This window comes from Hypanus sabinus, chromosome 5, assembly GCF_030144855.1.
Source record: "Hypanus sabinus isolate sHypSab1 chromosome 5, sHypSab1.hap1, whole genome shotgun sequence".
NCBI lineage: Eukaryota > Metazoa > Chordata > Chondrichthyes > Myliobatiformes > Dasyatidae > Hypanus > Hypanus sabinus.
Genome location: NC_082710.1, coordinates 1,463,749 through 1,489,536, shown reverse-complemented (window position 1 = coordinate 1,489,536; position 25,788 = coordinate 1,463,749). Strand labels below are relative to the sequence as shown.

The 25,788-nt window shown below is 42.4% G+C and overlaps 2 protein-coding genes across 2 annotated transcripts in view; both read left to right on the top strand.

Moving 5' to 3' along the window:
* Positions 1-1,123: 1,123 nt before the first annotated feature.
* Positions 1,124-22,947, top strand: smn1 (survival of motor neuron 1, telomeric). Its single transcript, XM_059969293.1, has 9 exons — positions 1,124-1,259; positions 1,774-1,845; positions 6,516-6,638; positions 7,458-7,652; positions 7,743-7,904; positions 16,195-16,266; positions 17,110-17,223; positions 20,836-20,900; positions 22,793-22,947. The coding sequence occupies exons 1-8, from the start codon at positions 1,206-1,208 to the stop codon at positions 20,887-20,889; spliced, it is 846 nt and encodes a 281-aa protein (XP_059825276.1). The 5' UTR covers positions 1,124-1,205; the 3' UTR covers positions 20,890-20,900; positions 22,793-22,947.
* Positions 22,948-25,107: 2,160 nt separating this feature from the next.
* The window catches only part of LOC132393882 (transcription factor TFIIIB component B'' homolog), a 143,306-nt gene continuing 142,625 nt past the window's right edge, over positions 25,108-25,788 (top strand). Inside the window, exon 1 of the mRNA XM_059969288.1 lies at positions 25,108-25,230. The gene's annotated coding sequence lies outside the window, so the exon portion shown is untranslated. The remainder of the gene's footprint in view (positions 25,231-25,788) is intronic.

The window sequence follows — 25,788 nt, the reverse complement described above, 5'->3', positions numbered from 1 at the left end:
ACCATGGAGATGTGTGCTTAGCCTTCTGCTCTACTCACTTTACACCTATGACTGTGTGGCTAAGTACAGGTCCAACACCATATACTATTTTGCTGATGGCATCACCGTTGTGGGCTGTATCAAAGGTGATGATGAATCAGCATACAATAGGAAGACTGAAAACTAGGCTGAGTGGTATAAGAACAACAAACTCCCACTCAATATCAATAAGACCAAGGAACTGATTGCAGATTTCAGGAGAGGGTAACCAGAGGTCCATGAGCCATTAATCTTTGGAGGATCAAAGGTGGAGAGGGTCAGTAACTTTAAGTTCCTGGTTGTCACGATCTCAGTGGACCTGACCTGTATCCATCGTATAAATATATTGCAAAGAAAGCACAACAGAAACTCTACTTCCTCAGGAGTCTGCAGAGATTTGGCATGTCATCAAAAATCTTGGCAAACTTGTGTAGATATGTGTTGGAAAGTGTGCTGACTGGCTGCATTGTGGCCTGTTATAGTGTCTTTGAGTGGAAAAGCCTCCAAAACAAGAGGATTTGGCCCAGTACATCACAGATAAAACCTTCCCAACCATTGAGCACATCTGCATGAAACGCTGCTGTTCAAAAGCAGCATCCATCTTCAAAGATCCTCACCACCCAGGTCATGCTCTTTCCTAACAGCTGCCATCAAGCCGACACAGGTGCAGGTGTCTCAAGATTTGCACCACCAGGTCCTTGAAAAGTTACTGCGCTTAAACCATCAGGCTCTTGAACAAAAGAGCATAAATACACTCCTTGCCCTATCATTGAAATGATCCCACAACCAATGAGCTCACGTTAAGGACTCTATCTTGTTACCCCATATTCTTATGTATTATTTTATTTGCATTTGTGAAAATATAATACTTCTGTATTCTGGTTGATCTTTCATTGATCCATTGATTCATAGTTACAGTTACTATTCTTTAGAGTTAATGAGTATGTCCACAGGAAAAAAATAATATCGGAGTTGTTAATGATGACATATATGTACTTTGATAATACATTTACTTTGAACTGTGGACATGAGTGCCGGGATTGTTACTGCAGCAAATGTACTACATTTCCCAAAAACCCCGACTGGCATGTGACAAAGCATCTGCCAGTTTGCACACTGATGACGCGAGGGACGGAGCGCGGTCCAGGTGTGATGACGTAAGCTTGGGGCGAACTGACGGCGCTACGATGGGTGAAGAAAGTTCAGTTGGGGAGACGGTTTTCCGACGGGGCTGCGGCCAGGTAAGTGCGGGTCCGCATTCCCTTCCTCCTCACGATACCCTTCCTCTCTTCCCCCCGATACCTCCTCCTTCCTCTCGATACCCCCTGCTACCACCCCGATACCCCCAATACTCCATCCTCCCCATGATACCCCATCCTCCCCATACCACTCCTCCTTCCCCACTCCGACATCCTCTCGTTGCCCTCATACCACCTCCTCCCCACTGATACCTCCTCCTTCCCCAATACCCCATCCTTCCCATACCCCTCCCTCCCCAATACCCCTCCTTCCCCAATCCGATATCCTCTCGTTGCCCTCATACCACCTCCTCCCCTTGATACCTCCTTCCCCACCCAGATTCCTCCTCCTCCCTCTAAAATCTCCTCTTTCTCCTCCTGATCCACTCTCTTCCTCCCCCCTCTGATGCCTCCTCCTCTTCCGCTGCCAGATACCCACATCCATACTCACGCCCGTCTCTCCCTGCCTCGTGTCGGTGAACATCATCCAGCCGCTCAGCCTGTCCTGTTCTTTCAGAGTGATGACTCAGACATCTGGGATGACACGGCGCTGATCAAAGCCTATGACAAGGCGGTGAGCTCATTCAAAGTAAGATCGCTGTGGACCAGGTTCGGTTGTAACGTTTCCCCTTGGCTGACTCTGGTCAGAATTGCAGTGCGAGTGCAGGGCTACTGATACTCCCTGTTAGGCGGTCTCCACAGGGAAGTTGGCAGGTATTGCGCGTGAAAGATGGCAGGTTAAATGAAACAATGGGAGGGAAAAACTGCACGTACTGGAAATCTCTGGCAGATCAAACACCATCAGTTCTAAAGCAAATTTAAGTCTAAAACAAGAGCAAGAAGACAAGTGATTGTGCAGATGCTGGAAATCTTGGGCAATACAAGATGCTGGAGGAGCTCAGCAGGTCAGGCAGCATCGATGGAGGGGGAATGGGGACAGTTAACATTTTAGATTGAGACGTAAGTTGGGACTGCAGTCTCTTGTATTTCCAAATATAGTCCTGGGTAGTGTAGGGGACTTCAGTTTTGTTCAGGGATCAAGCTACAACAGATTGCTTTTTCACACTGTTCATACAGATCAGATCATTCAACAGTACATTAAGGTGGAACAAGGGAAAACAGTGACAATGCAGCATAGCTATAGAGAAAGTGCAGTACAGGTAAATGAGGTAGATTGTAGGTGGAGTCCAGTTTATGGTAGTAGGGAACCATTTAACAGTCCTAGAGCAGCAGGGCAGAAGCTATTTTTGAGCCTGGTTGTAGCTGCTTTTCGGCTTTTGAGAGGGAAGAAGAGACAATCACTGGTGTGCATGGGCTCTTTGATTATGTTGGCTGCTTTACCAAAGCAGTGACAAATATAGACAGAGTCCAGGGAGGGGAGGTGTCTTTCCGTGATGTGAACGCAGTTCAGTACAACACTCTGCAGTTTCTTCAGGTTTCAGGCAGAGCATTTGCCACACCAACACACTTGGCCATTGCTGTATAACCATTAAAGATGCCTGCTGTCCACTTTTTACAGGAGAAATGTCTACATGGACTTCAGTAAGGCCTTTGACAAGGTCCTGCATGAGAGATTAGTTAGGAAGATTCAGGCTAGGTATACATAATTGGATTAGACATTGGCTCAATGGGAGAGGCCAGAGAGTGGTAGTGGAGGATTGCTTCTCTGAGTGGAGGACTGTGACTAGTGGTGTGCCACAGGGATCAGTGCTGGGTCCATTGTTAATTGTCATCTTTATCATTGATCTGGATGTTAATGTGGTAAATTTGCTGATGATACAAAGATTGGAGGTGTAGTGGACAGTGAGGAAGGTTTTCAAAGCTTGCAGACGGTTCTGGACCAGCTGGAAAAATGGTTTAAAAAAATGGCAGATGGAGTTTAATACAGACAAGTGTGAGGTATTGCACTTTGGAAGGACAAGCCAAGGTAGAACATACAAGGTAAATGGTAGGACACTGAGGAGTGCAGTAGAACAGAGGGATCTAGGAATACAGATACAAAATTCCCTAAAAGTGGCGTCACAGGTAGATAGGGTAGTAAAGAGAGCTTTTGGTACATTGGCCTTAATAAATCAAAGTATTGAGTTTAAGAGTTGGAATGTTATGGTGAGGTTGTATAAGGCATTGGTGAGGCCGAATTTGGAGTATCGTGTACAGTTTTGGTCACCGAATTACAGGAAAGGTATTAATAAGGTTGAAAGAGTGCAGAGAAGGTTTACAAGGATGTTGTCGGGACTTGAGAAACTGAGTTACAGAGAAAGGTTGAATAGGTTAAGACTTTATTACCTGGAGTGTAGAAGAATGAGGGGAGACTTGATAGAGGTATATAAAATTATGATGGATGTTGATAGAGTGAATGCAAGCAGGCTTTTTCCACTGAGGCTAGGGAAGAAAAAAACCAGAGGACATGTGTTAAGGGTGAAGGGGGAAAAGTTTAAAGGGAAAATTAGGGGGGACTTCCTCACACAGAGAGTGGTGGGAGTGTGGAATGAGCTGCCAGATGAAGTGGTAAATGTGGGCTCACTTCTAACATTTGAGAAAACCTGAATGAGAGTTATATGGAGGGATATGGTCCAGGTGCAGGTCTGTGGGACTAGGCAGAAAAACGGTTCAGCACAGCCAAGAAGGGCCAAAAGGCCTGTTTCTGTAATGTTCTATGGTTCTAAATGGGGTTGAGAGGGAAAATGGATCAGCCATGATGAAAAGTCAGAGTTGACTCGATGGATGGAATGGTCTAATTCTGCTCTTATGTCTACTGGTCTTGTGTACCATAATGTGTTATTGTTAAATGAAGATTGACAGCATCACCAAGAATAACACATCCCTTCCTGGTGAGATTATAACATTCTAAGCATGTTTTGAATAGAAAAGAATGGGAGTATCACTGGCCACCCCTACAGTGTCCATTATACCTGAACCCACAGTCACTTCTGCAATTGTACTATCAGTCTTCTGAAGAGTGAACCCACAGGGAGCATCTGGTCTGGATGGTGTCCCCGGCAGAATCCTTAGATCCTGTGCACTTCCGCTGGCGGGGTTATTTGCTGACATTTTTAACCTTTCCCTGCTTCAATATAGGATTCCCTCCTCCTTTAAAAAGACTACTGTCACCAAGGCATCTAAGCAAACAATATAACACACTTAAAATGATGACTACCCAGCGGTCTGATATCCATCATCATGAAGAGCTGCATGAGGCTGGTCATGGCACTCATCAACTTCAGCCTCCAAGGCAACCTTGACCTACTGCAATTTAACTTGCAGTCTACAGCAGATGAGATCTTCCTCATGGAGTATCTGGACAGTATGACCACCCATGTCTATTCTGTATTGACTACATTTCTGCCTTCATTACTATTACTCCAATTAAACACATAACCAAACTCTGGACCTGGGCGTCATGGCCTCCCTCTGTAACTGAATTCTTGACCTCCTGACCAACAGACCACAATGAGGCTACGTCCACACTAGACCAGAGAAATTCATAACAAAAGCTTTTTCTCTTAGTTTTGACCCTCCGTCCACCCTGAAACGGCATTTTCCTCCCCCGAAAATGGAGCTTTTCTAAAATGCCCTCCAGAGTGTGTAAATTTGAAAACGCCGCTTGGGCAGAGTAGTGTGGATGGGGAAACTGGAGATTTCTAGAAACGCAGTCATGATGTGCTGGAACAGATAATGGCAGCAGCGCGGCATTTCATTGTTTTCTTGAACGCAATCCCCACGCTACCTAACAGTTTCAGAACAGATGGCAACGGGACTGAAGCCAGAAGTGTTAGAAATGTACTCACCAAATACTTTGACCCATAACTTACTAAATAAACAAGTATACTCACTTCGCCCTGTTTTCTGTCCTTGCTTGTATGAAGGTGGTTTATCTATTTATGCATGTACTCCTGACAATAGATGTGTAACAGCATACTGTAACATTGTATGGAAATACAAGATAACACTGATGCAGATATGTTTTATACATTTAACAAGGTGCTTTATTAATGCACCAAAATTAGTCAATTTTTCAATGCTCCAGTATTTGTTTTTTTTAATTTTGTCCTCCTGCGTGAAATCCAATAGCTGTCAGTTGTTTGACAATTTCGTTTTAAGTTTTTCTAGTTTGTAACTGCACAAACGCGTACTTTCACAGTGAAATTCGACACCAAACATGTCGCTTGTTTTCTGTTGATGTGTCCTGTGCATGCCCAGTAGGAGGAGATTTGCCCAAAAACCCGTTTTAATGTGGATGAAGGTATTTTCAAAACCGCTTGGTGTGGACATAGCCTCAGTGAAGTCAGGCAGCAACACCTCCAGCACAGTTATTCTAAACAGTAGTGTTACACTAGATTGTGTCCTCAACCTTTACTTCCTGTACACTCCTGTCTATGGCCAGATTCACCTCTAACTCCACCTACCACTCTGCAGATGATAGCACTGATGTTGAGGTTGAGAACATTGATCAAGCTGAAGAATCTATTAGATGTTCTTTTCTTCAGGGATCACTCTTAAGATTGTTCTGCGTTTTGTCAGTCCAAGGCTTATCTTTCTCCAGGTTCCAAGGCTGATCTGTGGCAATTTGAATTACCACAGAGTCAGGCAGTTCCGCTATGTGGGTGAATGATTTTTCAGTGGGTAAGTATATGAAAGAAAGCCAGGGGTAAGGCTGGAGGTGAGATGGGAATTGCTGCAGCAAGGCACCTGAAATAAAGGGCAGACCATCTCTCCTGCTTCAGATTTGTGCTCTGCTTCAGGCCTGCCTCAACTCTGAAGAGTACACGACACTGTACAGTGAAGAATACAATGTCACTTTCTACACTAAACATTCCTCACCATGTCCCAGTTCCCATTTTGGTTCTGAATTGAATGTACTTGATACCTGTCTCTTCAATCTCCAGGCCCCTAATAAGCCTTCTCTATCCACAGAGGTTTCTCCTGATTCGGGACAACAAATTTATGCCTTTTTAATTCAAAAAGAAGAGTTGATAGACAGTGTAGAATGTTGCACAGGGTCCAAAAAGAATGATTCTGCCTGGGAGTGGTAGAATCTGGGGGAATGAATGTGAATGTGGTGATTGCATGCTGGTTATTGTCAGTGGCTAATTTATGGTTAGTGTGGGCTCTGGGTTACAAGATTGATGTGAGTATGGTGATGATAATGTTGGTTAGTGTCAATTGGTAATTAATACCAACTCTGCTCTGTTTCTCACTCTAATTGTCTGAATGACTTGGTGAAATATTTCTGATTTGATGTTCATCTGTTTTCTTCAGAATGCGCTGAAGAACGGTGAATGTGTTCAGCCTTTGTCCAAGGAGCACAGTGGAAGTAGAACTAAGCGAAAAAATAAGACGCACAGAAACAGGAAGAAGAATAATGTCCATCCAACTAGGAAAGTATGGACACCCTCAGTTGTTAAATCCTCCTCTGACAATTAGCCTCATTAGCCTGGTATCGGCAGATTTTGACTAAGAATGTTATATCTGCACTGTCAGAATTTATCTCTTCCAAATACAAAAATCACATTCTGTCACTGTACCATCCCCAGCTGATGGGGGTATAGGCAGTCCCTGGATTAAGCAAGGGTTCCTGCCCTTCCTGAGAACTCAGCATAAGCAGAATTCTCCATAATTCAGAAACATGTTCTTTCTATAGCTACCCAGATTGTATCCCTCTATGTACACTCAATATAATTGATTTATTTCATTGAATAATTCTGTAACTCTACCCATAATAAAAGAGAAAGAGTAGCTTTATTTGTCACATGTACATCAAAACATACAGCAAAATGTGTTGTTTGTGTCAAGGACCAACAACACAGTGTGAGGATATGCTGGAGGCAGCAGGTGTCACCATGCTTCCATTTCTAACAAGGCATACCCACAACTCACTAATCCTAACCTGTATGTCTTAGCAATGTGAGAGGAAACCCTCGCAGTACAAACTCCTTTCTGACAGTGGCGGGGACCAATTAGGCTAATGGAGTATACATGGCAGGAATTAAATAATCTAATGGAGTGTACTGTGTCCAGTCATTTATAAATACCATGGAGTATTTTATGATACTCATTACTATCTTGATAAATGTATGGGAGGATATACATATAGTTGGGAGGTCTGTGAGTCAGTTTGGTTGAGTCAGTTTCTGTGGCCTTGTACTTTTGGTTAAATATTCTAGAGAAACTTTTATCAAAGTACATGACTTCTCTTATCAGTGGCGAGTTGGTGATACATGTAATGCAGTATGGTCGGAAGATGGCAACGTGTACTTGGCTACTGTTCAGTCTATTTGTGAGCAGGAGGGAACGTGTGTTGTAATGTACACTGGTTATGGCAACGAGGAGGAGCAGAGTTTATCAGACTTGCTTCCAGCGGATGTATCCGAAGCAGAGAATGAGGCTGTTGAACAGGTAAACATGAATTGTTTTTGGTACACATTGTTCGATTTAAGATTGGCCATTATTGTTGTAAGAGGCATACTTTCCTCTTCTTTAACTTAGAAAAATGGGACAGGCCAACAATCAACAGATGAGAGTGAAGCTATTTCACCAGTAATTAAACCTCGGCAATCCAATGAAGCCAAGCCAAAATCTCCAATGGATCAGTCTGCCTGGAACCATCGTTATCCTCCTCGACCACCACCAACATCAGGATTTAGCTTTGTAAGTTCATGAATCAATGGCTCGTGTAGACATTTTCTTTTACAGTGCATTTTTTTTTACCCCATGCTCTGAATTTTTTTAAAGTCTGTTCCTTATATAATTTGGGGTAGAATTAAATCTCCAGCAATTACTCATCTGCGTGTATTCTACCTCGGTCCTGAAAAGAAAGCAGCAAGTTTGGGCTGAATTTGCTACTGATTACATTGCTAGTCTTTCTGAACATTTTTTCCTTTTTTGTTATGATACTCATGCTCTTTGTTTTATTAGATTTTCTGGGTTTTTTTTAGCCCTTTGCCAGTTTTCCTTTGTACTGGTGTTCTGTTGTCTTTGTTGTTTATTGTGCTAGCTGAATGGACGTTTATCTTCAGATCACCCTCCTAATACTACTGAAAGATTATAGAACTACAAGCAAAATGCTCCATCCAATTTGATTCTTGTGGATTCCGAAAGCATAGAGGTGTCAGCAAATTCAAACTAAATTAGTGTGGTTAACAATGAGGTTGTTGGTGATCAGCGCAGTTAATAACAAGTTTGTTCTGTGACTTAAGATAAATCTAATACCGTCAAACCTGCAAAACCCTCTGTTGCATAGTTATGCTATAAACTTGTCAGCATTCAGAATGAGCAGAACCCTTGATCTACAATATCTCCACCACCCCAGTCATCATTCACTCCACCCTCACAATGCTGGAATTACATGCTAGATTGTCTGCAAAAACCTTGATCTGCAACCTGTCCACTATCCCTCTACTCTCACCATGCTAAAGTTACATGCTGGACTGTTTGCAGAGTATTGTGCAGCAAATTACAAGGATTCTGATGTTTTAATCCAAGGTTTTCTTGGGATTCAGGGAATAGACACAAACTTGTTGCTTCACACGAGGAAATCTGCAGATGCTGGAAATTCAAGCAACACACACAAAATGATGGTTGAACGCAGCAGGCCAGGCAGCATCTATAGGGAGAAGTGCTTTTGACGTTTCGGGCCGAGACCCTTCATCAGGACTAACTGGAAGCGAAGATAGTAAGAGATTTGAAAGTAGGAGGGGGAGGGGAAAATGCAAAATGAAAGGAGAAGACCGGAGGGGCAGGAAGGTGATTGGCAAAAGGGATACAGAGCTAGAGAAGGGAAAGGATCATGGGACGGGAGGCCTAGGGAGAAAAAAAAGGGGAGGGGAGCACCAGAGGGAGATGGAGAACAGGCAGAGTGAAAAAGAAAAAAAAGAGGAGGGGGAAAAAACTAAATATATCAGGGATGGAGTAAGAAGAGGAAGAGGGGCATTAACGGAAGTTAGAGAAGTCAATGTTCATGCCATCAGGTTGGAGACTACCCAGTTGGTATATAAGGTGTTGTTCCTTCAACCTGAGTGTGGCTTCATCTTGACTGTAGAGGAGGCCATGGATCGACATATCAGAATGGGAATGGGAGGTGGAATTAAAATGTGTGGCCACTGGGAGATCCTGCTTTTTCTGGCAGACCGAGTGTAGGTGTTCAGCGAAACGATCTCCCATTCTGCGTCAGGTCTCGCCAATATATAAAAAGCCACACTGGGAGTGCCGGACGCTGTATACCACACCAGCCGACTCACAGGTGAAGTGTCGCCTCGCCTGGAAGGACTGTCTGGGGCCCTGAATGGTGGTGAGGGAGGAAGTGTAAGGGCAGGTGTAGCACTCATTCCCCTTGCAAGGATAAGTGCCAGGAGGGAGATCGGTGGGAAGGGATTGGGGGAAATGAATGGACAAGGGAGTCGCGTAGGGAGCAATCCCTGTGGAAAGCTTGTTGCTTTACGATCATTTTATTAAGCACTAATACAACAAATAAAATTGAAAAATGGTCAGTAATAGAAGTCTTATAAGTGAAGGGAGGGAGAAGCAAAGTCTGGTGGAACTGCATGGTCAGCTCTTTTTCTACCCCATAGAAAAGTACATTCAATTCAAACTCATAGATAAGAGTCAACCAATCAGTCAGCCCCTATTCAAATAGTGAAATACCAATGGAAGCTTCCAAAATCATACAAATGTAACCACAAAGGGGACACACTGAACCACTGCATATACATACTGTAACTGTACTAAACATTTCGATGGATGTAAGTAGTTATAAAAGAATAGAAGCAGGTAATTTGTTAAACTGCAAAGAAAATAACAATGAAACAGTCTAATCCAACACCAGCTTTTTCTGTGCCTCCCCTAACAGTGGCTCCAAGCATAAAAGCACTAAGGCCAGGCGGTAAGAAAAAAGGTCACTTCTTCCTCTCCAAATCATCCAGAGTCTCAAGTTAGAAAAACAAAACATGGTACTGGCGTATGGTGTGTTGGTCTTCATCAACCATGGGATAGAGTTCAAGAGCCGTGAGATAACATTACAGCTGTATAAGCTCTTGATCAGACCCCACTTGGAGTTTTGTGTTCAGTCTGGTCACCTCACTACATGATGAATGTGGATACTATAGAGAGTACAGAGGAGATTTACAGGGATGTTGCCTGGATCGGAAAATGTGATTTATTAGAATAGGTTGAGTGAAGTAGGTCTTTTCTCCTTTGAGCAAGGGAGGATGAGAGGTGATCTGATAGAAGTGTATAAGATGATGAGAGGCATTGATTGTGTGGATAGCCAGAGGCTTTTTCCCAGGACTGAAATGGCTAACATAAGGGGGCATAGTTTTACGGTGCTTGGAAGTAGGTACAAGGGGAATGTCAGAGGTAAGTTTTTCACACACAGAGTGGTGGGTGTGTGGAATGCACTGCCCATGAAGATGGTAGAGAGGGTTCAGAGCAGGTTCACAAGGATGATTCCAGGAATGAAAGCATTATCAAATGAGGAACGTGTGATGGCACTGGGTCTGTACTTATGGAATTCTGTAGGATGAGGGGTATCTCATCGAAACCTTTCATATGTTGAAAGGCCAAGACAGTGTAGATATGGAAAGAATGTTTCTCATGGTGGGAGGGTCTAGGACAAGAGGGCACAGCCTCAGGATAGAAGGGCGCCCTTTCAAAACAGAGAAGCGGAGAAATTTCTTTAGCTGAAGGGTGGTGAATTTGTTGCTTCATGCAGCTGGGAAGGCCAGGTTGTTGGGTGTATTTAAGGCAGAGATTGATGGGTTCTTGATTGGACATGGCATCAAAGGTTATGGTGAGAAGGTAGGAGGAGATAGAAAAAAGGATCAGCCATGATTGAATGGCGAAGCAGACTGGATGGGCCAGATGGCCTAATTCTGCTTCTATGTTTTATGGTCTTATAGATGTGGACACAATACTGTCTTTTAAGAGACTCTTAGATAGGTACATGGAGCTTAGAAAAATAGAGGGCTATGTGGTAGGAAAATTTTAGGCAGTTTCTAGAGTAGGTTACATGGTTGGCACAACATTCTGGGCTGAATGGCCTGTAATGTGCTTTAGGTTTCTATGCTTTTATGTAACTCTCTCCTTTATAAGACCATAAGATATAGGAGCAGAAGTAGGCCTTTTGGCCCATCAAGTCTGCTCTGCCTTTCTATCATGGACTAATCCAATTCTTCCTGTCATCCCCACTCCCCTGTTTTCACCCCATACTCTTTGATGCCCTGGCTAATCAAGTGCCTATCTATCTCTGCCTTAAATACACTCAATGACTTGGCCTCCATAGCTGCTCGTGACAACAAACTCCACAGATTTACTACCCTTTGACTAAAGTAATTTCTCTGCATCTCAGTTCTAAAAGGACATCCTTCAATCCTGAAGTCATGCCCTCTTGTCTTAGAATCCCCTACCACGGGAAATAACTTTGCCATATCTAATCTGTTGGCCCTTTAACATTGTGAATGTTTCGATGAGATCCCCCCTCATTCTCCTGAGCTCCAGGAATACAGCCCTCCCTTGAATACGTTCCTCATGCAGTAAATATTTCATTCCTGGAATCGTTCTTGTGAATCTTCTGTGAAGCCTCTCCAATGCCGGAACATCTTTTCTAAAATAAGGAGTCCAAAACTGCACATGATACCCCAAGTGTGGTTTCACGAGTGCCTGTAGAGCCTCAACATCACATCCCTGCTCTTATATTCTATACCTCTAGAAATGAATGCCAACATTGCATTCGCCTTCTTCACAACTGACTCAACCTGGAGGTTAACCTTTAGGCTATCTTGCACAAGGACTCCCAAATCCCTTTGCATCTCTGCATTTTGCATTCTCTCCCCATCTAAATAATAGTCTGCCTGTTTATTTCTTCCACAAAAGTGCATGATCATACACTTTCCAACATTGTATTTCACTTGTCATATCTTTGCTCATTCCCCTAAACTATCTAAGTGTCTCTTTTTCCTCAACACTGCCTGTTCCTCCACCTATCATTGTAGCATCAGAAAATTTAGCCACAAATCCATTAATACTGTAGTCCAAATCATTGACATACATTGTGAAAAGCAGCGGTCCCAACACCGACCTCTATGGAACTCCATTGGTAACCAGCAACCAGCTAGAATAGGATCCTTTTATTTCCACTCACTGGTTTCTGCCAACCAGCCAATGCTCCACCCACGCTGGTAACTTCCCTGTAATTTCACGGGTTCTTATCTTGCTAAGCAACCTCGTGCGGCACCTTGTCAAAGGCCTTCTGAAAATCCAAGTACACCACACCTACTGTATCTCCTTTGTCTACCCTGCTTGTATGTTCCTCAAAGAATTGCAGTAGGTTTGTCAGGCAAGATTTTCCTTTCAAGAAACCATCATGGCTTTGTCCTATCTTGTCATGTGCTTCCAGGTACTCAGTAATCTCATCGCTAACAATTGATTCCAACAACTTCCCAACCACTGATGTCAGGCTAACAGGTCTATAGTTTCCATTCTGCTATCTCCCACCCTTTTTAAATAGCAAAGTAACATTTGCAATTTTCCAGTCATCCAGTACAATGCCAGAATCTATTGATTCTTGAAAGATCATCATTAATGCCTCCGCAATCTCTCCAGCTACTTCCTTCAGAACCCGAGGGTGCATTCCATCAGGTCCAGGAGATTTATCTACCCTCAGACCATTAGGCTTCCTGAGCACCTTCTCAGTTGTAATTTTCACTGCACAAGGTCCAGTACTGACCTGGTTTTCCCTATCCACTTTCATGTTAAAATCCCCAACGATTCATGACATTTCCTTTCTAATATGCCTATCTCCTGTTGTAATTTGTAATCCACATCCCGGCTGCTGTTTGGAGGCCTGTATACAACTGCCATTAGGGTCCTTTTACCCTTGCCATTTCTTAACTCAGTCCATAGAGACTCTACACATTCCAATCCTATGTCATCTCTTTCCAATGATTTAGTATTATTTCTTACACACGGAGCCACACCACCCTCTCTGACTACTAACCTATCTTTCTGATATACTGTATATCCTTGGACATTCAGCTCCCAATGGCAGCCATCCTTTAGCTAAGTTTCAGAGATGGCCACAATATCATATTTGCCAATCTGTAGCTGAATTTCAAGACTGTCTATTGTATTCCTTATTCCTTATCAAAGGTTACAGGAAGAGGGCCGGAGGAGATAGAGAAAAGGATCACCCATGATTGAATGGTGAAGCAGACTCGATGGGCCAGATGGCCTAATTCTTCTTCTATGTCTTAATGGTCTTATAGATGTGGACACAATACGGTCTTTTAAAAGACTCTTAGGTACATGGAGCTTAGAAAAATAGAGGGCTATGCAGTAAGGAAATTTTATGATAGCAAGCAAGCAAGCAAGTTTATTTGTATAACACTTTTCAAACACAAGGCATTTCAAAGTGTTTTATACAGAGCAACATATAAAAATCAAACATCAAATTTTGGACAATATATAGGAGAATAAAATCACACAAAAATTAGATATGATATAATAGAAACATGAGGGAATCTGCAGATGCTGGAAATTCAAGCAACACACACAAAATGCTGGTGGAACGCAGCAGGCCAGGCAGCATCTGTAGGAAGAAGTACAGTCGACGTTTCGGGCCGAGACCCTGATAAATAGAAGTTACAGTGCAGTAGATTCTAATTAAAAGCTACAACAAAAAGAAAAGTTTTGAGCCTCAATTTAAAATAGCTTAAAGTTTTGAATTGAATAGACTTTATTTCTTACATTCTTCACATACATGAGGAGTAAAAATCTTTACGGTACATCTCTATCTAAATGTGCAATGTGCAATCAATCATAGTAATTTATAATAATTTTTAATAAATAGAGCAGTCAACGTAATATAGAGTACACTCAAGTCAGCTAGAGTTCATCAGTCTGATGACCTGGTGGAAGAAGCTGTCCCGGAGCCTGTTGGTCCTGGCATTTATGCTGCGGTACCGTTTCCCAGATGGTAGCAGCTGGAATAGATTGTGGATGGGGTGACTGGGGTCCCCAATGATCTTACTGGCCTTTTTTACACACCTGTCCTTGTAAATGACCTGAGTCATGTGTGTTTCACAACTATGATGTGCTGGGCTGTCCACACCACTCTGCAGAGTCCTACAACTAAGGGAGATACAGTTCCCATACCAGGCAGTGATGCAGCCAGTCAGGATGCTCTTGATTGCACCCCGTAGAAAGTTCTTAGGATTTGGCGGCCCATACCAAACTTCCTCAACCGTCTGAGGTGAAAGAGGCGCTGTTGTGGCAGACTTCTGGAAGGTTATTCCAGATAAGTGGAGCACAGCAACTAAAAGCTGCTTCACCATGTTTAGTTTTGACCCTGAGGATGGTAAGCAGTCCTGTCCCAGATGACTTGAGAGCTCAGGAAGGTTCATAATGCAGCAAGAGATCGGAGATATATTTTGGCCCCAGACCATTCAGTGCTTTATAAATCAGTAATAATATTTTTATGTCAGTCCTCTCTGATGGGTAGGAAGCCACTGCAGGGATCTGAGAACTGGAGTGATATGTTCTACTTTCTCGGTCTTAGTCGGACTCCAACAGCAGCATGTCGACTGTTTGTCAACAGAACTAGTTTAGGAAATCCACTATGCAACTCGTAATTAATTGAATCTCATACTTTATTGTTTCTGTACAAACATCATAACTGTGTTGACCGTGGGCCAACAGCTTAGAACATTAATTTCTGCTGTTCCCTCTGTACCAATACTAATTCAGACCAATTTTTCAATTTATAACACCAAAATAAGGGATCTCTGTTGGCCGGATATCAATCCTTTCTTCATCCAGACCCTGGCATGGGGGTTCTTCCTTCCGATAGTGTGTCACTTGAGAGGGTTATCGCTGAGAGCATACTCGAAGTGTACACTTTTATACTCGTTCCTTACCAATTCAAATATTGCATTCCATTGTCATTGGCTGTAGGTCATCTGATTGATCTTTAACGTGTTTTTATTGACTCTGCTACAGGCAAACATCCATTTATTGCCCTCTTCCCAGCAAGTGACAATCAGTAATTTATGGCTCTACGTTCTTTTCAGTAATCAGGTCGAATCACTCCAGGCAGGCACTAGCCCCAACACTCTCAAACCTGCATGTTATGTTGTATCAAAGACACCTCACAAGTAACTCCTTGTTTGGAAATTATCTCCAGTCCAGTAGATTACCTGAAACAACATTGTGTCTACTTTAAAACACAGAAAGAGAAGCAACTTCATCTCAAAATGGAGAATGTAAAACAGTACCACAAAATGGTACCCTCCATCTCCAAGCACATGGCAGGAACAAAGACAATTGATCTGTCTACTTCCACTTTCCTGGAAACATAAAAACATAGAAAACCTATGGCACAATACAGGTCCTTTGGCCCACAAAGCTGTGTCAAACGTGTCCTTATCCGAGAAATTACCTAGGGTTACCCATAGCCCTCTATTTTTCTGAGCTCCATGTACCTGTCCAGGAGCCTCTTAAAAGACCCTATTGTATCTGTCTCCACCACCATCGCTGGCAGCCCATTCCACGCACTCACCACTCTCTGCATAAAAAAAACTTACCCCTTATAACTCCTATGTACCTACTTCCAAGCACCTTAAAACTGCCCTCTCGTGCTAGCCATTTCAGCCCTGGGAACAAGCCTCTGACTATCCACAGGATCAATGCCTCTCATCATCTTATACACAGTTTGGTACACAGATCTCATCATCTTTGAAACAGTTTGGTTCAAAGATTATTTTCAGGAAATTTATAGTGGGATACATAGGCATGCAAATGAGAATTTCTCCATAATCTCCAGAAAGGGGATAGAAATTAAATTTTAGATTTTCTTGGTCTTTGTTTGTTTGTATAGTGATATCTGATTGGTTATCTTTCTCGGACAATATCACTTTTGATGTTACAGATCTTTTTTTGTTCCTTATAGCCTGATGAGAAGTTTCGTGGTCCACCACCTTTTCTACCTGGGTGGTTGCCCATGGGTCTCACAGGGCCACCGGTGAGCAAGTTTCTTGTTTTTAAATATCTGCATTTCCAAAGGGCCACATGCATGGTAGAAAACGGTTAGCATAACTCTGGAGTGTCAGTAACCCTGGTTTCATTCCTGCTGTCGTATGTAAAGAATTTGTACATTCTCCCCGTGATAATGTAGGTTTTCACTGGGTATCTGATTTCTCTCACATCCCAAAGACTTACCAGCAGACCATAGACCATTAGGTATAGAAGCAGAATCCAGCCATTTGGCTCATCAAGTCTGCTCCGCCATTTCATCGTGGCTGATTTATTATCCCTCTCAACCCAATTCTTGTGCCTTCTCCCTGTAACCATTGATGCCATAACTTATAAAGAATCTGTCAACCTCCACTTTAAATATACCCAATGATTTGGCCTCCACAGCCATTTGTGGCAGTGGATTCCACAAATTCATCATCGTCTGGCTAAAGAAATTCCTCCCTATCTCTGCTCTAAATCTCTATTCTGATCCTGTGCCCTTTGGTCCAAGACTCCCCAACCGCTGGAAACATGCTCTCCATATCCACTCTATCTAGGCCTTCCAACGTTTGATGAGTTTTAATGAGATTCCCCCCCCTTATTCTTCTAAATTCCAGTGAATACAGGCCTAGAGCCATCAAACACTCATTATGCAGAAAGCCCTGTGAAGTTACTGTGCTGTATCTTTAAATAAAATTAAAAGTAATTTGAATGTTGACTAGTGTTGTAGAAACTTGTCTAGTTAGTTTCTACAGAGAAGTGATTGCAAATTGTTTCTATATATTCTCTATATTGTTTCCAAATCCTGACAGCTGTATTTTAAACTACACTTTCCTCGTCCTCAACACAGTTAATTCCTCCTCCTCCACCGATGAGTCCAGATACTACGGATGAGGATGCTGAAGCTTTAGGAAGTATGTTAATCGCCTGGTACATGAGCGGCTACCATACTGGTTATTATCTGGTAAGTACTTGCAATCTAATTCTCCCCCACCATTTGTTTTCAGTTACATGGCTGTCAATGAAGTCAGATTTCTATTGAATTACAAAATTACAACTCCATGGCTCTTCACGTGGCTTTTGACCACCTAGACAACACAAACACCTATGTCAGGATGCTGTTTATCGACTATAGCTCAGCATTTAATATACCGTCATTCCCACAATCCTGATTGAGAAGTTGCAGAACCTGGGCCTCTGTACCTCCCTTTGTAATTGAATCCTCGACGTCCTAACAGGAAGATTACAGTCTGTGTGGATTGCTGATAACATATCCTCTTCGCTGACGATCAACACTGGTGCACCTCAGGGGTGTGTGCTTAGCCCACTGCACTACTCTGTATATACACATGACTGTGTGGCTAGGCAGAGCTCAAATATCATCTATAAATTTGCTGATGATACAATCATTGTTGGTAGAATCTCAGGTGGTGATGAGAGGGCGCAAAGGAGTGAGATATGCCAACTAGTGGATTGGTGCAGTAGCAACAACCTGGCACTCAACGTCAGTAAGATGAAAGAGCTGATTGTGGATTTCAGGAAGGTAAGACGAAGGAACACATACCAATAGTCATGGAGGGATCAGAAGTGCAGAGAGTGAGCAGTTTCAAGTTCCTGGGTGTCAAGATCTCTGAGGATCTAACCTGGTGCCAACACATTGATGTAGTTATAAAGAAGTCAAGACAGTGGCTATACTTTATTAGGAGTTCGAAGCGATTTGGCATGTCAACAAGTATGCTCAAAAAACTTATAAAGTTGTACCGTGGAGAACATTCTGACAGGCTGCATCACGGTTTGGTATGGAGGGGCTCCTGCACAGGACCAAAAGAAGCTGCAGAAGGTTGTAAATCTAGTCAGTTCCATCTTGGGTACTCGCCTACAAAGTACCCAGGACAGCTTTAGGGAGTGGTGTCTCAGAAAGGCAGTGTCCATTATTAAGGACCTCTAGCACCCAGGGCATGCCCTTTTCTCATTGTTACCATCAGGTAGGAGACACAGAAGCCTGAAGGCACGCACTCAGCGATTGAGGAACAGCTTCTTCCCCTCTGCCATCCAATTCCTGAATGGACTTTGGAGCTTTGGACACTACCTCACTTTTTTTAATATACAGTATTTCTGTTTTTGCAGATTTTTTGATAATCTATTCAATATATATAATTGATTTATTTGTTTATTTATTGTTTTATTATTTTTTTTTTTTCTCTCTCTGCTATTGCATTGAATTGCTGCTGCTAAGTTAACAAATTTAACGTCACATGCCGTTGATAATAATCTTGAATCTGATTCTGAAATGTTAATTGTTCATTATTTTATCTTTAATTGTGTCACCTTAGTAAAGAATATTTGAAAAATGTTCTTGTCTGCATCACTAATCACATTTCAACAGAAGATAGAGAAGCTAAAATCCAATCATTATTTCACAAAGCTCCGATTGAATCCTCCTTCTTGTCAGGCAATGCCTTCCAATGCAAGTGGTTGGACTCATTTTCACTTTTTTTTTTGTTCTGTTTTACCAAAGTTAAAAGGAAAATGTTTTGTCTGCATTTACAGACAGCTCATTATTTTGACTAACTTCATCTCCTTATCTCTGTTCTAAGTGAAATAATGACTTCACCTCTTTCCATAAAACTGGAGCCCCTTGTAACTGGGACCATTCCACTAAATCTTTCGTGTGCACACTCACAATCTTCCTAAGTTATAAACCATAAAATACAGAACTCAGAGATTTTCTGTACTTTTTACCATTGTTAGTTGAACTCAGGTTGTTGATACTATCTTTAAACTACTGTCCCCCTGTTGTTTTTCAAAGATTTGTGTACAAACACTCAGCAGCCTGTACCCTTTTGGAATTGTATTAAATTGTATTATCTTCACAATCAGGATCAGGTTAATATCATTGCCATATGTTGTGAAATTTGTTGCTTTGTGGCAGTAGTACATTGTAATACATATTTTTTTTAAATAGAAGATAGTGAAGTAGCGTTCATATGTTCAATGTCTATTCAGAAATCTGACAGTGAAAGGGAAGAAGCTGTTACTGGAACATTGAGATTGTGTCTTCAGGCTCCCGTACCTCATTCCTGATGGTACCAATGAGAAGAGGGCATGTTCTGGGAGATGGACATTTCTTCACTCTTCATTCTTACTAGCAAAATAAAATGCATTTCATCCTCTTTGCATTCATTAGGCCTGTCTGTAATGTCTTCATTCTCTCTGCTCTTCCAGGCTTTTGTTTCCTTCACATTTTGAAGTTGTTGCCCATCTTTTCAAGTCCATGCCATTAACATTTATTAAGAAAAGTAGCTATTTTCTTGCACCCAGGCACAATGGTATAGTTTAACAAACTGAATAGAGAAATACACAGTCTCATGTCATGCACACTCTGGCGTGTGGAAAACTGCTGTCTGTTCTAGTAAACAATAGTTCTCTGTAGATGCTTTCTGTTCTTTAACCATGTTACCATCACCAGTTTTATTTTATACCATTTAGAATTGGGAAGTGGCTGAGGAGTCAGCTGCAGAATATGTACACAGACTGGCAGGATGTGTCTGCTGTCCTGATGCAGAATTCGGAATTGCAAAGGATGTAGAATTGGGAAAGTGACTGAGGAGTCAGCCACAGAGCAGCTACACACTGGAAAGGTGTTTCTGTTGTCCTGGTGCAGATATATTTTTCCTATTAGATGATTTCAAAGTACATTTATTATCAAAGTATGTATACAGAATACATCTCTGAGATGTGTCCTCCTGCAGGCAGCCGTGAAACAAAGAAACACCATGGAACCTGTTCAAGGAAACATCAAATATCCAATGCGTGATAAGCAAACAAATTGCTCAAATGGCAAAAAGCGAGCTAACAACACAAAGAATATCAAACACCAAACCAGCAGTCCAGTAGTATTGTTTAGTTCAGTTCAGTGCCATGGCACTCGTCCAAGGCAGGCTGCAGGCCATTCTTCACCAAAGCACCCAGTCTGCATCAATTGCTCTGATCAAACTGCTCTAAAACAGCAAAAAATAAAGAGTAGTCAGAATCAGGAACATGTGCAATATGGACCTCAAAGTCCCCAAAAACAAGTCCACTACCTTGCTGATCAATCCTTTTAACATGGATCCCAAGACTCCTGCACTTTTCTCTGACAGCAACTAGCAAGAGAATTGAATAGAGGACCAGTGAACTTCCAGTGTTACTGTATTAAGTGGCACAGTAATGTGATGTCTGTCTTCATAACTTGAAGTCTATCTGCAGTCATTTTCTTTACACAGATTGTTAAGATTTTGAAATCTTGAGTGGCTTCGCTTGCAAGTCTGTGCAAACTGCATACAATCCTGTCCAAGAAGTTTATCTTCATTCCTTCAAAGTCTAAATCAGAGTTTCGCAACCTGGGGTCCACAGACCCCTTGCTTAATGGTATTGGCACATGGCATAAAAGAGATTGGGAACCTCTGGTCTAAATCCTTCCTGATTCATAAGAGCTGAGGTGATTTTTAATGTAGGTGATGGACTGAATTGTCCTCCTTTGCAGAAAACCACCATCCTGTCACGCTACTCACTGTTTTCTGTCTTTCTCATCTAGGGCCTCAAGCAAGGGCGAATGGAAGCATGCATGGGGAAGAGTCCTCGGTCTTAGGTTATTAAAATGTGAGCTGATGTGTTTTTATAATGTGTGGAACCTCAGTATAATTGCAATTCAGTTGTCATTAACCTGCTGGTGATTCATTATTTTTATTCTAGCTGGTGTCTGACAACCAAAAATTTGTAAATGAGCAAGGAGCTGGAACCAAATCTCATCCTGTTCTCATTTCAATACCCTCATATGCACATTTCATTGGAGCCTGTTCATTTGTGAAGACCCCTCTTGAACACCTTTCCCCCACCAGCTAATCCAGGATCTTGAAGCTCAATGTACAACAGTTGTGCACTGTAGTATTTTCGATTTTCTAAATTTTGTTTTGGAATTGAGATTAAACTGGTACCTTGTAGGTAACCCAACCACTGGCATTGATAGTGAACTATGCTACTCACCAAGTGAAATCCCAGTGTTTTGGTCTTTAGATTTGGGGCTGAGGCTGTCTTTCCAGCTGAAGATCATGTAGACCGGGGGTTCCCAACCTCTTTTTATGCCATAGACCCCTCCCATTAACTGAGGGGTCTGTGGACCCTTGCAACACACAAAATGCTGGAGGAACTCAGCAGGCCATGTAGCATCTGTGGAAAAAAGTACAGTCGATGTTTCGGGCCAAAACCCTTTGGCAGGACTGCCTGGAAAGTCAACTCTACTTTTTTCCGTAAGTGCTGCCTGGCCTGCTGAGTTCCTCCAGCATTTTGTGTGTGTTGCTCAGATTTTCAGCATCTGCAAATTTTCTCTTGTGTGCGGACTCTGGTTGGGAACCCCTGATAGAGCCACAGTGAATGGTAGAGACAAGGGGATTGCAGAGTTTGAATTTATTCACTCCATCTCCTTTCAATGAGATCTCCTGCTGTTCTCAGTTTGTAACTGTTTTAGCAAAAGTAAAATGATGATAGATAGGACCCCACAACAGTGCAGTGATTAGCACGGCACTATTACAGCTTGGGGCATCAGAGTTCTGGTGTCCTCAGTAAGAATGTTGGTATGTTCCTTCTTGCGTGCACATGGGTTTCCTCTGGGTGCTCTGGTTTCCTCCCATGGTCCAAAGTGTTACCAATTAATTGGTCAGTGTAAATTGTCCTGTGATTAGGCAAGTGTAAATTGGGTGGTGTGGCTTGAAGGGCCCAAAAGGGCCTTTTGTGTGCTGAATCTCTAAATAAAATAAGACTTTCAGTACTGTGTGGGAAAACAAAAAGGTGAGTTGGTGAACTATCTGCATGGTGTGTCTTGTATGGGAATGTGTGACACTGTAGTTCCACTGGCCTGGATCCATCTGCAACTTGACGGATACTCAGATACCAGTTAATGGGTTTTCCTAAAAAGCTCACTTTGGCAGTGTTACAAATGTGATAAACTGAGAAACATTGTAATAATAAATTTTGCCTTAAGGGTTTGATAGAAATATTATCTATCCTACGAGGAGTGATTGATAAGTTCGTGGCCCAAGGTAGAACGAGATGAGTTATACAGCTCTCTTTAAATGCACATGCAGTTCAACTCTTTGTGTGGTTATGCAGAAAGTTTGGAGTTAATAACTCATCAGGGGCGATTGATGTTTGTGGCCTAAGGTAGAAGGAGATATGGGTTATTAACTTCAAACTTTCTGCATAATCACTCAAAGAGTTGAACTGCATGTGCATGTAACGAGAGCTGTATAACTCATCTCCTTCTACCTTAGGCCACAGACTTAGCAATCACCCATCTGTGGACACTTTCTGGAGGTCTAAGATCTGAATACTCCATGACCGCTGGACTAAGTGTGTAAATTTAGGATTATGTTGAAAAATAAAAGTACTAGGTTTTCTAAAATTGACTCCTTCTACCTTAGGCCATGAACTTATCATTCACCCCGGTATAGTGTTTTTTTTTGGGAAACAGTAACGTCTGTTTTTCCCCTCCGCAGGTGAATGTTTCTTTCCTAGGGAGAGGAGTGCAACAGTTCTGCTGAGGATTGTGTCTAAATGAAGCCGTTATACACAAATGTGAATCCCTTGAATTTTGCCATTTTTTTGTATTGAATAGTAAATAAAAACTATTACTTCATTTGCGTGTTACAAAGATGCCTCACTATCTTGATTCTATTTTGTGATACAATGATGTGAAAATTCACCTTGAAAGTTCAAATTTTCTTGCAATTGTAACTCTATAAGCAGAATTATGAAATATCATGAGGTGATTGACAATGGCTAACAGTTCCATAGCTGCCCCCCCCCCCCCCCCGACATTGTGGAGCAGAGTGCTGTTTGGGAGGAAAGAAATTAAGAAATTCCTTCAGGTGATCAGAGAAATTCATGTGGCAGTGATGCACATTATATTCACTCCTGATTGCCCGGAGTAGCATTTGTACTGTTTTCTCTGAATATTTGTGTTCAATTTGTATAATCAGGCACTTCAGGAGAGTACGTATGTTCCATTTATGTGTATGTTCACTCCAGTACGTTCCATTTATGATGTTAGTACCATTCGCTCCTTCCTCAAACAATTAAGGAATGTATCATTTAAAAGGCTGTTAAATTGGATCCAGTGTTCAGTAAAAGGATCTTAGGTGGTGCTCTTTCCCCATAGAGCCTTTGCAGTGACTAGACCAAACTACAGTGCCCTGCAATGTGCTCCTCAGCAGTATTCAAAGTCAGGTCCAGTTCATTGTCATCTGCAGAAGTATATACTGTACACGCACAAGCGCAATGGCAGCATCACAAGCACACAGCATCATAAAAAAATAAAAATTAAACATGCACAAATTTTATTATTCACTATCTTCCTATTTTCACTCAGACTACTGGAAGACCAAGTTTTGGGCAGATCAAAGTTGTTCTTTCATTGAATTCTTTCACTGATAATCTTTTAGCAGCACTTGATGTGTGTCTTGATATGTGTTCTTGGGAACATTCAGTGGATACAAGAATCCAATTATCACATGTAGCAAGATACAGTGAAAAGCTTGTCTTGCATATAGATCAAATCATTACACTGCATCAAGTTAAGAAAATAATTCCTGTTACAAAGCTGCTTGAGATAAACCATGAAATGGACCGTTGCATCAACCTTGAGAAAATAGTGATCATGTAGTATGCAACATAAATTATGATTGTAAAGTACATTTAGCCTAATGTCAGAATTCAGGACTAGTTGGTTCCTGTATAAAGATGGCAAGGTTTGGGAAAATGGAAGAACATACATAAGAAATAAAAGCAGGAATAGGCCATCTGACCTGTCCAGCCTGCTCTGTCATTCAATAAGATCATGGCTGATCTGACCATGGACTCATCTCCACCTCCCTGCTTTTTCCCCATAATCTTTAATTCCCCTATGATGCAAAATCCTATCCAACCTTGTCTTAACCATATTTACCGAGATAGCCTCCATTGTTTCATTGGGCAGAGACTGCCACAGATTTACCTTCTCTCTGGGAAAAGCATTTCCTTCTCATCTCCATCCTAAATCTACTCAATCTTGAGGTTTGTCCCCTAGTTCTAGTCTCACCTACCAGTGGAAACAACTTCCTTGCCTCTATCTTATCTATCCCTTTCATAATTTTATATTCATTTTTATATTTTGTTCTAGTTTATTTTAATAATCTATCCTCTCTTTATTGCTTTTTAAAGTTTTCCCAATCTACCAGTTTCCCACTACTCTCGGCGACTTTGTATGCACGAGTTTTTAATTAAAGTTCCGAATCACTTTATTGCCAGAATATGAAATTATACCAGAATTGATGCCGAGTGCGGATACATGACAATACTATAACAGACAAGACTCTAGTGCAGCTAGTAGTCAAACTGAAATACATGTGAACATTTGAATGAACAGTTTAAGAACTATAAACAGAACAAGGAGCGCAGGAAAGTAATTAACGGATGTTGTATAGGGACAGTTAGGGTATTACACCTGAGTGACTTTTATTTAAAGGTGAATGTTGAAAGTTTAGTCAAATCCGATGTAGGAAGCATTGTAACACAAAACGCAGGAAAAAAGTAGTAGGTCAGGCAACATCTATGGAATAGTCGACGTTTCGGGACAAAACCCTTCTTCAGGAAGCAAATGTACGGTTTAGGAAGCTGAAATCGGACAGGTCTAGAAGTATTTACAGCAGATGCTCTATTTAAAAGGTTCCGCAGAGCATGAACGTGAATTGTATCAGACAATTGTCGGGCTGGATGGTGAGCGGTAGGACCCGGCGGAGTCCAACCCGTTTCAGTGACGTTCCCGGTGGTTGCTGGGAACGGGGTCGGGGTTGAGGCGGAGACGGGCAGGGAGAAGATGTGAGGTGGTCCGGACCGGTAGCCGGGGGAAGTTGACGTCCTCATGCCGCCTGACAACACGTGCCGGCGCCCATTACAGGTTGGTGGTCGCAGCTGGAGCGGGTAGGCGGGTGGGCCCGGACCAAGGCCCGAGAGCAACCGGGGCTGAAGGGGACACCAGGCCGGGCCTAGCCTCGAGGTCCAGGTGAGGTTGTAGGCTTGGCTGGTTTGGGGGTTTCGCGGAGGTGCCCAGTCTTCAGGACTTGTCTTAGGGAAGGTGGACGCTGATTCCAGTCTGTCAGACAGCCTTCATGTGCTCAGGAATTCGATGAGGGGACCCAGACAGACGGCTATTGTGGGAACTGATAAGGGGAAATGGGACTCCCTCTTCTCACTCCCATCCCTACTCCTCCCCGGGGCTCCTGGCTCACTCCCCGCTCAGGCAGGGCTGACATCTACTCTGGGGCCATAAAATTCAACGCAATTATTGCAGAAAAGGTTTAACCTGTACTCTCGGTGTTGCACAGTCCTGGTCTGGAGAGCGGGAGAAGAGCTTGGGATATTGCCCGGGGTTTTAGGGTGACATCTCTCCCCTGAGCAGCTGCAGTGAAATAAAAGAGCCGGAGTCTTAGTGCGGTAGTTATATAGCTGTGATGCT